At 27.5% G+C, this 14,500-nt stretch overlaps 4 protein-coding genes across 4 annotated transcripts; 2 read left to right on the top strand and 2 right to left on the bottom strand.

The window, feature by feature from the left end:
* Positions 1-678: 678 nt before the first annotated feature.
* Positions 679-3,858, bottom strand: MKS88_002417 (cleavage and polyadenylation specificity factor; the record flags this gene model as incomplete). The annotated part of the gene is made up of 1 exon (XM_067215425.1): positions 679-3,858. The coding sequence occupies one exon, from the start codon at positions 3,856-3,858 to the stop codon at positions 679-681; it is 3,180 nt and encodes a 1,059-aa protein (XP_067073852.1).
* A 3,020-nt stretch (positions 3,859-6,878) lies between these two features.
* Positions 6,879-7,241, top strand: MKS88_002416 (uncharacterized protein; the record flags this gene model as incomplete). The annotated part of the gene is made up of 1 exon (XM_067215422.1): positions 6,879-7,241. One exon carries the CDS (start codon positions 6,879-6,881, stop codon positions 7,239-7,241), a length of 363 nt encoding a protein of 120 aa, XP_067073851.1.
* A 2,472-nt stretch (positions 7,242-9,713) lies between these two features.
* Positions 9,714-11,537, top strand: MKS88_002415 (triosephosphate isomerase; the record flags this gene model as incomplete). Its single annotated transcript, XM_067215421.1, has 4 exons — positions 9,714-10,457; positions 10,813-10,933; positions 11,182-11,276; positions 11,424-11,537. 4 exons carry the CDS (start codon positions 9,714-9,716, stop codon positions 11,535-11,537), a joined length of 1,074 nt encoding a protein of 357 aa, XP_067073850.1.
* Positions 11,538-12,527: 990 nt separating this feature from the next.
* Positions 12,528-14,258, bottom strand: MKS88_002414 (uncharacterized protein; the record flags this gene model as incomplete). Its single annotated transcript, XM_067215420.1, has 3 exons — positions 12,528-13,573; positions 13,726-13,932; positions 14,186-14,258. 3 exons carry the CDS (start codon positions 14,256-14,258, stop codon positions 12,528-12,530), a joined length of 1,326 nt encoding a protein of 441 aa, XP_067073849.1.
* Between the last annotated feature and the right edge of the window lie 242 nt (positions 14,259-14,500).

Here is a 14,500-nt window from a genome sequence, read left to right as displayed (position 1 = left end):
TTTTATTTTTTGTGCACACAATGATTATTTGTTCCTTTTCATTTATTCCATTTGAATGCACATATTGCTAAATCGTTTGTGAGTAATTCTTTTAATACCTATTTTTACATCCATGCATTTTTAATATATTTGGTGATACATCCTGCTCATTTTTATGTTTCGAAAAACGTCTCATTGTGTTTAATTTTGAAAACCTTTTTCATTGCCATTCAGGCAATGAGGTAGCTATTTTTAATTCCTCAAAACAAAAAAAAAAAAAGAAAAGAAAAGAAAAAAAAGAGCATAAAAACGGAGCATAAAATTGTACACAGGAGAATACAGTTAAACTAAAAAAACGTTTGACAATAAAACTTTAAATTCAACTTCGCAACTGCAAGGGTCTTATATATGCATGGTATAAAAAATGATTAATTTATTTATGCATGTTTAAAAAAACATAAAAACCTTATTCATCAAATAAATATGTTTACTGCTTTGAAAAACATACACAAGGATGCGGCACTTTTTCTTTTTGATGTTCATTCAAAATTAGAAAATTTTTAATTGTTGCATGTGCTTGTTCCCTAGACTTTTTTAAAGTTAAGTGCGATATTTTTACCGAATAGGAGAAACAAATAAACACGTTCGTACTGTTACAGACATATAAAGATGCCCACATACACACACATATATATATGTTCACTTCCTTTCATTATAACTATGAACAGAGTTTATAAACTTCCGAATAACAGACTCGGGCGCATCGTCAATATAGGACCACTGCATTAGCAGTAAATTCTCTCCATCATGAATTGCTCTCAATGAATGAAATGACAAAAGGAAAAAATACGTATCATTGCACTTAACATTTTTTATGATAACGCTCTTTCCAAAATGAAGAACATTATTTTTATTCTTACTGTTCAGTATTTCTTGAAAAAAGGTAATAACAAAATTGTAAAAGCGCTCATAGCTTATGCTTACACTCTCTTTAAATCTTAAGTTCAACAATGGCAAAATAACCTTGTCTTCATTCCTCTCAATGTTGTACCTTCTTTTCGATTTACCTAAATCATACTTATAAAATGGGTTTTCGCCATCCCAACTTTCACCATCCCAACTTTCACCATCACTGCGGTTATCACACCCGTTATCGCTTTCAGCTATACTAGTATCGTCCATGATGGTGTGTTCCCCTTTATTCATGCCATACTCTGCTTCCTTACCCACATCTTTTTCAATTTCCCCTACAGATCCTTCATAACGGATAGAATTTACATCCTTTTTACTAAAGGAATAATGAACATGCTTTTCATTATAATCATATATGCTCTTATCATTTTCACGCATTAGATAGTTCAGCTCGGATTTGTTACTACCTGCATAACTTGGTTCATTAGGTAAATACTTCATATTATTAGCATCAGATATATCTGCTATTTCCTTCTTTATGATCTTCATTGTATTTTTTTTTTTTAAATGGTCTCTTTCTAACCATTTATCATTATCACAAATTTCGGTATACTTCCTTTTGCCTGCTTGACTACCAGGAGTTATAGTAGTAACATCCTCATCTTGCGTACATGGAAGATCTAACAATAATATATTATCATCGCTCTTACAATTTAATATTGTGCTGCTCAATATGTTCTTATTACTATTACCTCTTTCATTTGAATTGTAGTTCTCATCATTTGTTAATGGGTTTCCTTTTGGGGTTACAAATTTTCCGGTTTTTTGTTGGTTCGCATTACTTGGCGCCCTGATGCTTCCTCTTTGCATATCATTTGGTACTTCGCCTGCCATGCCGCTTGATATCCCTCCTGGTAGTCCTCCATCGCGTTTGCCAAACAAACGTTCGGATGTGAACGTCCGGCCGTTCCGACAAAAGGCTATGGGAAAAGACCTCTTCTTCAAATAGAGCAAAAGGACCCTTTTGGAAAAGAACAAAAGGAAAGGCTTTTGACGAATGGAGAGATAAAAAATGTAAGTTGTGAAGGGGATCATACAGGTGTTTGAACAAGATGCCAGATCTAGACTAAGCTGCTCCTCTTTGTTCAAGTTATCTTTATTTTGCGCTAACGGAATGGACGAAGCCTCTTCTATATGCAGATTAATTTTGTGAAGTATTTTTTTATAATCGCTATAATGCATATACAGAAATTGTATATTATCTTTGCAAAAATCAAACTCACAATGTTGACCTAAGGAAGGGCATATAGAATTAATATAATAATGACTTGAAATTTGTTTAGACAATTTTTCCATTCCATTTTTTTCTCCATGAACGAATATTACATTTTTGGGTAAGACATGTTTTATAAGTTGTTGTATTCCAAGCGAATCTGCATGGGCTGAGAAGGATAAATAAATAATTTTACAAGCAACATTAATAATGGTGGTTGGATCTAATACAATTTTTTTCTCCCCCATAATTAATTTATGACCAACTGTTCCTTGTACACAATATCCTGGTAAAATAACTAAGTTTTTAGAATTTCCTGACCAGGCTTTAAAAGCTTTTAATGATAATCCTGTATGTAACATACCAGGAGTAGCAAATAGAACCATTGGTCTATTTTCATTTAAATATGTATTAACAAATGGAGAAATATTGGCAAAATTGAAAAGATTTCTTTTTTCCATAGGAACACAACAGCTACTACTAACCCAAGATGAATATATTTTATAGTACTTATTAGCATTTTCTGTTAAACCACAACCAAAATATATTGGATAATTAATTTTCATTTTTTTCCAATAATCATCTAAAAGAATAGATAACTCTTGAGCTCTTCCAATGGCAAATACAGGAATTAATACCTTACCACCTTTATGAACACATTCATGTACTAAATTACATAATTCTAATTCAGAAGCTTTTCTTGTTGGTCTAACATATGTTGCATATGTTGACTCAGATATAAATACTTCTGGTGTTAAGGAAGGAATTTTAGTACTACCAAGATGCTTATCAGGTACAGTATTATAATCTCCAGTATAAATTATACTAAAATTGTTCGATTCTAATTTATATATACAAGCCCCTAATACATGACCCGCATAATAAGGAGTAATAGATAAATTCCCTAATTCATATGTTTCATTAATTTGAAGTCCAACTACTTTGCTAATACAACTATAAATATTATCTTCATTAATATTCCATGGATCTTTTTTTAAACAATTAATATTATAATTTAATAATTCATCTGATTTTTCATTTAACATTTTTATTTGTCTCTCGAAATTTTTTTTCTCCCATTTCATATCAGCTAGTTTACAACTATCTAGTAATAAAATTGGGCTAAGTGCTTTTGTAGGGTAACTCATAATAATTGTACCTTTATATTTTAAAATTTCAGTAAAAAAGGGTAATGCACCTATATGATCCATATGAAAATGACTGATTATTACACAATCGATTATTTCATTTATTCTCTTCAAATTATTTATCAATTTCTCTTTATCTGAAATGCTACTATTCACTATACTTATATTGACCTCAGTGTTCAGAATATCATACGCGTCTGCTTCTCCCAAATTTTTTTCCCCCACATTCCACTGACTGTTGATATTATTACTATTCCTATTGCTATTATTACTATTGCTATTATTACTATTGCTATTATTACTATTTCTATTATTACTACTTCTATTATTGCTCCTACTAAAGTTACTGCCAGTAATATCATAATTGTCATCCTTTACTAGTAAGTTAAAATTAGGGTATTTTCTTTCGTCTTTATATCCTAAATGTGAGCCGCAGTCAAACATTACCCGTCTATTTTCTAACTCCACTATAACGCATGATCTACCCACTGTTTGCCCAGCCCCCAGCACCTTTATAATTATCTTCGTTTTGCTGAAATAGTTCATTCTTTCCATGCTCTAATATACGTACTGTTAGCAGATAACGTTTTACCTTTTCGTCTCTACGGGGGGTGGACATACGCACATGAGCATGTATTCGTGCACATGCCATTAATAATTCAGCCTTTAAAATGGTCTCTTTTTTACGGTCAAATTTGTTGAAGCAGAGCAGAAAATCAAAGTGTATATCAAACACTGACACAAGCAAACGGGTGCGTATAAACAAATATATATTTGCGCAAAATTTTTAGCACTTTGGAGGTGAGGGAGATATGTACAAGAGATATATGTGCGAAACCTTCTTTTCCGATATGCTTAACGGACATATATATATGTAAATAAATAAATAAATATAAATATTATATATATATATATATATATATATATATATATAAGGGTTTCTCTTTGTACGTTAAATTTAAGTGAGCGGTGTTTTAATATGGCTCAACGATGTCCTTCTTTCTCGCATAGTATAGTACCTCTTATTATAGTAATCGTTCGTTTGTTTTATTTTATTTGGTTATTTATAAGTTTTTCCTTCTGCATTTTTTTTTTTTTTTGATTTTTTTCTTTTTTCTTTATGCAAGTTAAGGATGATCCACACTTTAAATGCGATCGAGTAATATAAAAAACAGCGACTTTTTATTATTTTTTCTTTTTTATTATTTTTTATTTTTTTTTTATTTTTTTTTTATTTTTTTTTTAATGAATCTATTAGCTTATTCCTTCTCTTTATAGAAGAAATGGCCATACTTATAACATCTTGCATTAAGTTATTTATTTTTTATGAAATTTAAGGGGGATGCACAAGCTTAAATATTCGAAGTTTCTTTATTCATATATAAAACTTTTGCTTGGTTAATTGTACAGGTCATCTCTATGTACATATACATAACTGTACAGATATATACTAAACTGTACAGATATGTACTAAACTGCATAGATATACGTAACTACATAGATATACGTAACTACATAGATATACGTAACTACATAGATATACGTAATTGCATAGATATACATATCTGTATAGGTATACAACACTGTATAGATATTCATTACTGTATACATATACACATGTATGTTATTTTTAGAAAAAACGACAAAAATAAGATTTTTTTTTTTTTTTTTTTTAGATTCCTCATTAATACCCATAATGGATTAATCGTTCTTAAAGGTGCATCCTTCATATAAGGAGAATAAAAAGAGGCGAAGGAGCGCATTTTTTTTTAACCTTATGTAAGCTATATTTTGCTCGTATATTATCTCACATGAGACTATTTTGTTTTGCCGCTTAATTTTTTTAATTGTTTTTTTTTTAATTTCAAAAAAGAAAAACCCTTAAATAGAAAAATATAAAACTATATATAAGAGGGACAACTAAGAAAGGGTACATATATAATATTGCAAAGTGAAAACTAAAAAGAGAAAAAAAAATTAAATATAACTTTTTCCAGGTAATAAAAATATAGCTCCTCGATTTTACATGGAAATGTTAACATACTTTAAAATGTTCATATTTGGAGGATAACACTGTTTTGTTAACAAGAGGACTGGTAACTTGCAGGTCCCTTTGCAAGGTTTTCATATAAGTTGTATAATTAAATTTTAAAGAAATAAGTTTAAGCTTTTTTTTTTTTTTTTTTTTTTTTACAAAAATATCGTTGCCGTTTGTATAATTCAAATAATTATAAAGCGTTTTTTGCTTTGACAACTTAATCATTTTGAAGGTTACACAAACGCATATTCTTTTTTATTTTTTTTTTGTTACACCTGTACCAATGTTTATTTTTTTATAGAAAAACATTTCAGTGCCTTAAAAAAAAAATTGAATAATAGGCAAATTAAAAAATTTTATTATTTATTTATGCCTGGAGGTTTCAGTATAATGGCAAATATAAGAGTGTATAGCAAACTGTATGTATATAATAACACGTGCACACGCACACACACTTAAATATATATATGTATATATGTACATTTACATGCAACAACATTAGATGTTAACCTAGGAAACTCTTCGTACAATTACGTATAAAATCGAAGGAACATATCTAAGGAGCTCATTTTTCTTTTTTTGACGATTTTTTTTTTTTTTTAACAACCTAGCCGTTACCAGTGGATATATGTTTCCCATTGTGCATAAGATTTATTCATTTTGCCATGTACGCCTATATGCATGTTCATATAAATATATGCGTATGTATATAAACACACGTATGCGTGAAATTTTTCTTAATTTTTTTTTTTTTTTGTTTTCGTGCAAAATTGCAACGAAACGAATTTAGAAATAAGCTATTGTCTTGGTCGAAATAGAAATGTGAAAAGAACAAAAAAGCAAATCTGTGTATATATATTATATATGAGTGTAAATGTGTATGCATAGGTATACATATATATATACATAATTATGTATACATACACACACAACAACGCTGCAGGAGAGTGTTGTAAAGAATAAGGCTTCAAATAAGTTCCAGTACACTTTTACTAAAGCCCATTCTTCGTACGCACGGATACACGTTTATGTCGGTTTTACCCGCTTTTATTTAAAAATCAGTGGGGGAGAAAAAAAATTAAAAATTAATAGATATAAATTAATAGATATAAATTAATAGATATAAATTAATAGATATAAATTAATAGATATAAATTATTAGATATAAATTAATAGATAAAATTTAACAATTAAAATTTAACAATTAAAATTTATTAATTAACATTTAATGATTAACATTTAATGATTAACATTTAATGATTAACATTTAATGATTAACATTTAATGATTAACATTTAATGATTAACATTTAATGATTAACATTTAATGATTAACATTTAATGATTAACATTTAATGATTAACATTTAATGATTAACATTTAATGATTAACATTTAATAATAATTAACATTTAATAATACACAACAGTAAATACAAAAAAACTACTAAATAAACAACAGTCACTAATTAACTAATTGTAACTAGTACAAAGTAACTACTAAGTAGTGGCTAGTGACTGGAGGTTTAAGATGGATTATCATAATGGGGATAGCTTAACTAAACTATACAAGAGTAACTACATGAATGACAAAGAAATAAATGCAAGGAAAGAATATAGAAGGAGTAGAAGATCTTCATTAAAAAGTGAAATACCTACTCAAAGTTTTTATGACTCAAATAAACGCAGTACAGTTGATCCTACTATGACTGATTATCATTTTGAAATTTTCACATCGTTAAATGATAAAATTAGGCCCCATGAAAAAAAAAAAATAATAAATAAAGCAGTAAATACAGACATTTTAAAGCATGAACATAATAAATTCTGTGCAACAATTACCATAAAATGCAAAGAATGCAACGAGAAACTTACCAGAGAGTTCGAACTATGAAAGTAATATGAATGAATGAATAAATGAATGAACGAATTATTTAATAAATATATATATAAATATATAAATAAATAACGAAAAGAATAAAAAACGAATAAAAAGGAGCCTCACGAAAGTAAAAAAGAATGAAACAAATACTCATTTTATAATTTAATTAACACACTATGAAGAAATTGAATAAGATGTGCACACACATTTTATAACATTAATAAAATATCATCATTTATGAGTTTTTTTTTTTTTGTTTTTCCCCCCCCCCCCTTATTATATAAATAAATTAAATAGATTTTTTAGTAATCCGTTTACATATTTTCTTTTTTTTGTCACGTCCACTTCACACATTCATTCGTTCAGTATTTTTAATTTTTACCATTAAAGACTGCTTATTTATTTTATTTCTTTTCTTTAAAAAATACACTTGCGTAATTAACGTATGAATATATTTGTTATTCTTATGTTTCTTATTTATTTACGTGCTTTTTTTTTTTTTTTTTTTTTTTTTTTTTTTAATTTTGTAAAAATAAAAGAAAAAAAAAAGAGTTGTTACGTACAAGATGTTTTATTTTATTTTATTTTATTTGTGTATATAGTTACATTGCAAGCATTAGCACTCTAGTAAATAAAAAAAAAGAAAATACCCAGCTGAGCTGTAGCAAAATGCGTAAAATTGCAAAAATATAAAGCAGTAATATATACAAATACGAAAAAGATGAGGAACATTAATATGTTCTATTCCTATCCTTAGGTGAAAAGTTTGAAAAAAAATAGGAGTTTTATGTAAGAAGAAATGGCCAGAAACATATATAATTTTTTTTACTATAACAGAGGAACGCCATGCTTGGTTTGTCAAGTGTTAGAGAATACAAAAAAATAAGAATATAAAATGTACAGAAAAAGTGTCTTTTTTTTTTTTTTTTTTTTTTTCTTAAAACTTTAATTCGAATTTTAATTTGTGAAAATAGAATTTCATAAAAACATTTACTGTGTGTACATTGTTCTGCCTTTATAAGACCATTAAAAATTGCGTAAAATCATGAACATCATGTTGTTTTGAACATAAGCGCGTGAAGAATTGCGTCATGTCCATATATATTCAAATGAGTACCTGAGCACACATAAATATAAATGCATGTGCATACATACATACATAACCGCACACATATATGCACTCATACATCCATGTAACCTAAAAGGATAGGGCCTTCCCACTTTGTTGTGCCTAGGTAAATCCTAAAACTTGTGCTATTTTTGAGTACATTTTTATATGGATCTTTCATAAAAATATGAAAAACTAACTATACTTTCCCCTTTGTGAACATTTAAAGAACTATAGAAAAACAAAAGTAATATAACAACCTCATATAATATTGCAATACACCTAGCAAAATTCTCCTTATAAATCATTTTTATTTTTATACTTGTAATAATTTTTGTTAAAAAAAATTTACATATTATATTATGCTATATTAAATAGTATAATTTATAATTGTACATAGAATAATAAATGTAAGTAGTACGTACATTTTGTATACATTTTGAAAATATATTTACGTTTTAGTTATACCTAGTATATATTACTTAAAACGCATTAGTGTTCCTACTTAAGGTATTTATGCTACATGAACATAGCCGTTTCGATAGCTTTTAATTATTCTGTGTATGTATGTAATGAGATATGCATATATGTATGAAGCTACTGGTATGTAATCGTGTATGCGGTATGTAATCGAGTATGTAAGCACATATGTACGCATGTAAGCATATATGTACACATGTAAGCATATATGTACACATGTAAGCATATATGTACACATGTAAGCATATATGTACACATGTAAGCATATATGTACACATGTACGTATGTATATACGCACGTATGTGTGCTTTTCTCCTTCACTATGAGATGGCATACATAAAATAAATTGAACAAATAATTATTTAACTTGTTTTTATTAGATTGTGTTGAGTTATATCTGAGTTAAGTTTTTTTATAAAAAATAAAAAAAATTATTTCACCCAGCTAATGTAAAAATGATACAATCTAGTGTAAGTCGTTAATTATAGGAGACACTTTGAATATACATCCACCACCTACTTTTTTTGTACCCCATTTTTGCACATATTTTTGAGATGCCTTTTGCGAACCTCTTTGTAGATATTTGGCATTACTTTTGTGCATATATTTTCGAGCCATTTTTTTTTTTTTTTAAATCGTTTTTACATATCATTTGATTTTACTATCCTGCAAACATAATGTTTTGCGCTTCGCGTATAACAAGAAAAATGCTTTGTTTTGGTCTTCCGCGGTTCTAATACGTATACATGTATATATATGAATGCATACATACCTACGTACATTATTGCATACGTGCATACTTAAATGCATATGTGCTTCCTACAGATAAGCACACAAAATGCCCGCCACCCCGGTCCTTTACCATTAACTAACACATCTTTCTCCTTCCTTTTAAAATGGCAAAAATACTTGCTTTGTTATGTGTGTATTTGCTAAATTTGAAATTCATTAAATTTAATTATTCTTCACGAAAGGATTTACCTGTCACACTTGATATAAGAAAGAAATTTTTTTTTTTTATTTCATCAAGGCTATTATTAAAAAAGAGAAAATATACTACACAAAATGCATACAACAAATTAAATAACATAAATTTAAAAAATAATTTCCACAAACAGTTAAGTAAAATATATGTATCATATATTAATAATAATATTAATAGTGAGAGAGAAAAAAAAAAAAATAAAAAAAAAATTATTATAGGTAACTGGAAATGTTATCTGTTAAAAGAACAAGCTTATAGATTAATTGATATTTTAACAAAAATTAAATATTCCAATAGAATAGATTTAATTTTATCTCTTAATTTATTATTTATTCCTTACCTACTTGAAAAGATTAAGGAAAACAATTCAAAAATATATACATGTTCACAAGACGTAAGTTTAGTAAACGGTTTAGGTGCTTATACAGGTGAAACAACAGCTACATTAATACATGAATTTGGAAGTAGGTACACTATAATAGGACACAGTGAAAGAAAGAGAGGATTTGGAAACAACGGAGAGACCCTTGAGCAAACAGTATTAAAAGTATACAATGCGATTAATTCAAAATTGAAAGTGATTTTGTGTGTTGGTGAAGATTACATAAATGAAAAGTTTGGCTTCCACTCCGTGCAAATAAAGAAGCTTTTGTCCGTAAGGCCCCATTAAAAGGGGAAAAAAAATACGCATATGCATGTATACATGCCCGCTTATATGTATATATTTATATTTATGTTTATATTTATATTTATATTTATGTTTATATTTATATATATTTATATTTATATATATTTATATTTATATATATTTATATTTATATATATTTATATTTATATATATTTATATTTATAAGCATAATTGTTTACCTGTCCGCGTTCACGAGTATATGTACACGAGTACACATAAGATGTATGTATATTCACAAAACGAATACGGTATTTGTTGAATTTTTTGTTTACTCCTTTGTCCACATGCTCACTTAATTTTTTTGCATATACCCCTTTTCAAGTTTATCAAAAAGAAAATTTCAAAGGACGAAATGAAAAATATAATCATCGCCTTGGAGCCCAGCTGCGCTGTAGGAACGGGTAATCCTGTATCATCTGACGTAATAAATAATTGTTATTGGGGTATGCTTAAATTATGAAAAATGATTAATAAGATGAACAAATTTATTGATTAGAGGGAAAATGTGTTACATAAAAAAAGTTATAACAATATGCAGTGACATGCGAACTCATATGTGTAATCATACCCCCATTTATTATTTCTCCATTTCGCTACATCGCTCCTTGTCCATTTATTCAACTATGTTATTTTATTTTACTCTATTTCGTTTCATTTTACGTAATTTGTTTTTTCTGTCCACTTTTCCAAGATATAAAGAAAAACATTGCTGAAGAGGTAAACGCACAAATAAGCGAGGAAATGCAGATAGTTTACGGTGGATCCATAACAAAATACAATATGAAGGTATTCTTTCATAAGTGAAGTACAACAAATATTTTTATTTTATTTTATTTTTTTTTTTTTTTTTATCCCTTTTGTATGTGTGTGTCCCATCGTTACTTCGCTTTATTATATATACGATACCACAGCTTCATATTTGTCCTCTTTTAGAATTTCCTTGACAACACCTTTGTGGATGGGTTTTTGATAGGGAGGAGCTCACTGGACGAGTCTTTCATCGACATTATAAAATATGTTGATGAGTCTTACCTCCGAAACACATAATTTTTGTAATATATAACCTCAAATTGACAGTGCATACATATATAGTTATTCTGCGTTGACGAAAATGCTCAAGGCCAAATTAAGTGGACACATAAATCATGTTTTTAAAATTACCTTTTTTTTTAATTTTTCTTTTCTTTTCTTTTCTTTTTTTTTTTTTTTTTTTTCTTATATTTTATCTTATTATAAATTAAGGAATTAATTTTTTTTAGTATTTATCATGTGCAATATATCAAAAAGAAAAAAAAACAATAAAAAAAAATAAAGTAAAAAAAAATAATGTAATAAAAAATAAGGTAATAAAAAATAATGTAATAAAAAATAATGTAATAAAAAATAATATAATAAAAAAAATAATATTACAAAACAACGAAACAACAAAACAATGAAATAACAATATAACGAAATTGCATGAATATACGCACCACACAACCGTAAAATACATCAATCGCGCATGTAGTTACATCTCCTTTTACGCATATAAATTAGATAAAAAAAAAAATTCAAAAAGTTTTTATAAAAACAAAAGGAGGAAATATTAATTATTAAAAAGAGGGATGTTAAGAATAAAAGACAATTTGAAGAGAAGTAAATATGCTAATATACACATGTTTATTACGTGCCCACATTTGCGTATGCACAATTGTGTATGCACGTCTTTGTATATAGGATTATGTGTACCCGCTTCTGTGCGGTACCACAAGCAAAATAGGGTAGGTAAAAAAAAAGGGTTACAAAATGGAGCTACAAAATAGAGCTACAAAATAGAACTACAAAATAGGGCTACAAAATAGGGCTACAAAATAGGGCTACAAAATAGGGCTACAAAATAGAGCTACAAAATAGGGATACAAAATAGGGATACAAAATAGGGCTACAAAATAGAGCTACAAAATAGGGATGCAAAATGGAGTTACAGAAATATGAATACAGTCCGACATGAATACGTAAAAAATTACAAAGCGAGGGGTGCGAAATTAAAACAAATGATCACATTTTTAAAATTTTAATTTTCTTCATTTTTTTCAAACTTTTTTTTTGTTTCTTTTCCTCATACTTCCTTTGTTGGTCGGCGGACATTTTGTCAATTCTTTCCTTTTCTTCTTGTATTTTTTTTGCCTTTTTTTTTTCTTGTAATTCTCTTAATTCTTGTTTCTTTCGTATATCCTCCTTTTCAACAATACTTCTTATTTTTTTAACATGATCTCTAACCCTTTCCGATAACTCAATGCAGTAACATGCATCGATCATGTAAATAGAAAAATTGATTAATAAACGTAAATCCTCCACATGTTTTGGAATAACAAAATTTAAAAAACAAAATTTATGCTTTTCAACTTTAACATTTTCGTCTTTTTTTTCATTCGTTTTATCTTCACAATCAAATAATGGAATATCAGTAATACATAAATAATTTATATATTTATCGTAAGTATTTAAGAAATTTAATATTTTACCACTTAAAACTAAATCAACAATTTCAGATGAATCACCTTTAATTTCATACACTTGTTTTATCTCTTTTTTGCTCAAAAATTTTGTGTATTTATTTAAGTTCGGGAAACGATATTCAATATTTTTTTTCTGATGTTTTTTATAAACACATAAAATATTTTTATCCAATTTTTCAAAATTGATAGCAATATTCATAGTATCATTTTGTTTGATTATATAATTTAAAATATAGTACCTCCATAAACATTGCCTTTTACATAAATTTAAGTTAACAAAATAATAATTACAATTCTTTCTACCAGTACAATAAAAATCATAATTATCATAAGATTTTTCTAATAAAAAGGATTTATCATTACCTAACTTTGCAAATTGTTCTAAAAATATATCTTTACATGACCTTAACCAATAGAGAGCAATCATTCTATTCGTTTTCTTCCCTATCAAACCATTAACAATGGTTACAATTAATACACATATAAATAATACTATTTTTAAGTAAAACAATTTTTCATTTTCTCCTACCCATGAGTACAATATACTTCCATGCACCTCGTTCCGGTTACTACCTTCGTTTTTAGCTGCACATGTTAGAAATGAAAATAAAAAAAAAAAAAAAAAAGTGAGGCACACGGATAAGGAAGGTGTAAACAAATGTCTTTATTTTATAGCCCATTGATTTTTAAGAGCTTCCTATGGGTACATATATACATATTCATATATATATATATACGTTTATATCTAATTATTTTAGTTGTTTCTGCAGTTGGCAGTATAGTAAATAATGGAAGGCATTTCGACTGTTTCTTTTCTTTTTTCTTTATTTTTTCTTTATCCTTTTTCTTTTTCCTCTTTTTACCCTCCGAATTTTTTGCTGAGTTCACATCTCCATTTGTTGATTCATCTGGCTCTTCAACAATTATAATATCATCAAAATTGTCTAAAAGGAAAAAAAATGGGGATGAAATTATAACACAAAATAAGTTTAGATAAGAGCAGTATAAAATTTACAGCATCAAAGTATCAAATGTACAGAGTTCGCAAATGATCCACCCACAAGAGTTTATCTACATATATATATATATATATATATGTATGCATAAGTACGATGAGAACAAATATATAACATAGTACTGGGAGATATTTAACTAAAATTAGCCCACACGATATCCACCAATATATTTTGATCATACCAATTTTTGAATGGGCCAAATAAAAAGACAGATATATAATAATAAATAAAACAGCTGTTCTAAATCCTTCCATTTTTTTATACCTTCCGAGGCTAATTCATATATACATATACATACATATATATATACATATACTCATATATATATATACAGTGAGCAACTTTTTTACGATTTTATTTTATTTTTATTTTCTTTCACATGTATTAAAAATTCAGAACTGTTCATTTTTTGTGCATTTTTGTCAGCATTTTTGTGTTTCTAAAATGGAAACCTATTATTCACTCATACATGAACATGTGTACATATATGTGTATA

Source organism: Plasmodium brasilianum, chromosome 8, assembly GCF_023973825.1.
Source record: "Plasmodium brasilianum strain Bolivian I chromosome 8, whole genome shotgun sequence".
NCBI lineage: Eukaryota > Apicomplexa > Aconoidasida > Haemosporida > Plasmodiidae > Plasmodium > Plasmodium brasilianum.
The sequence above is the reverse complement of the archived record's forward strand: the minus strand, read 5'-3'. Positions and strand labels throughout refer to the sequence as shown.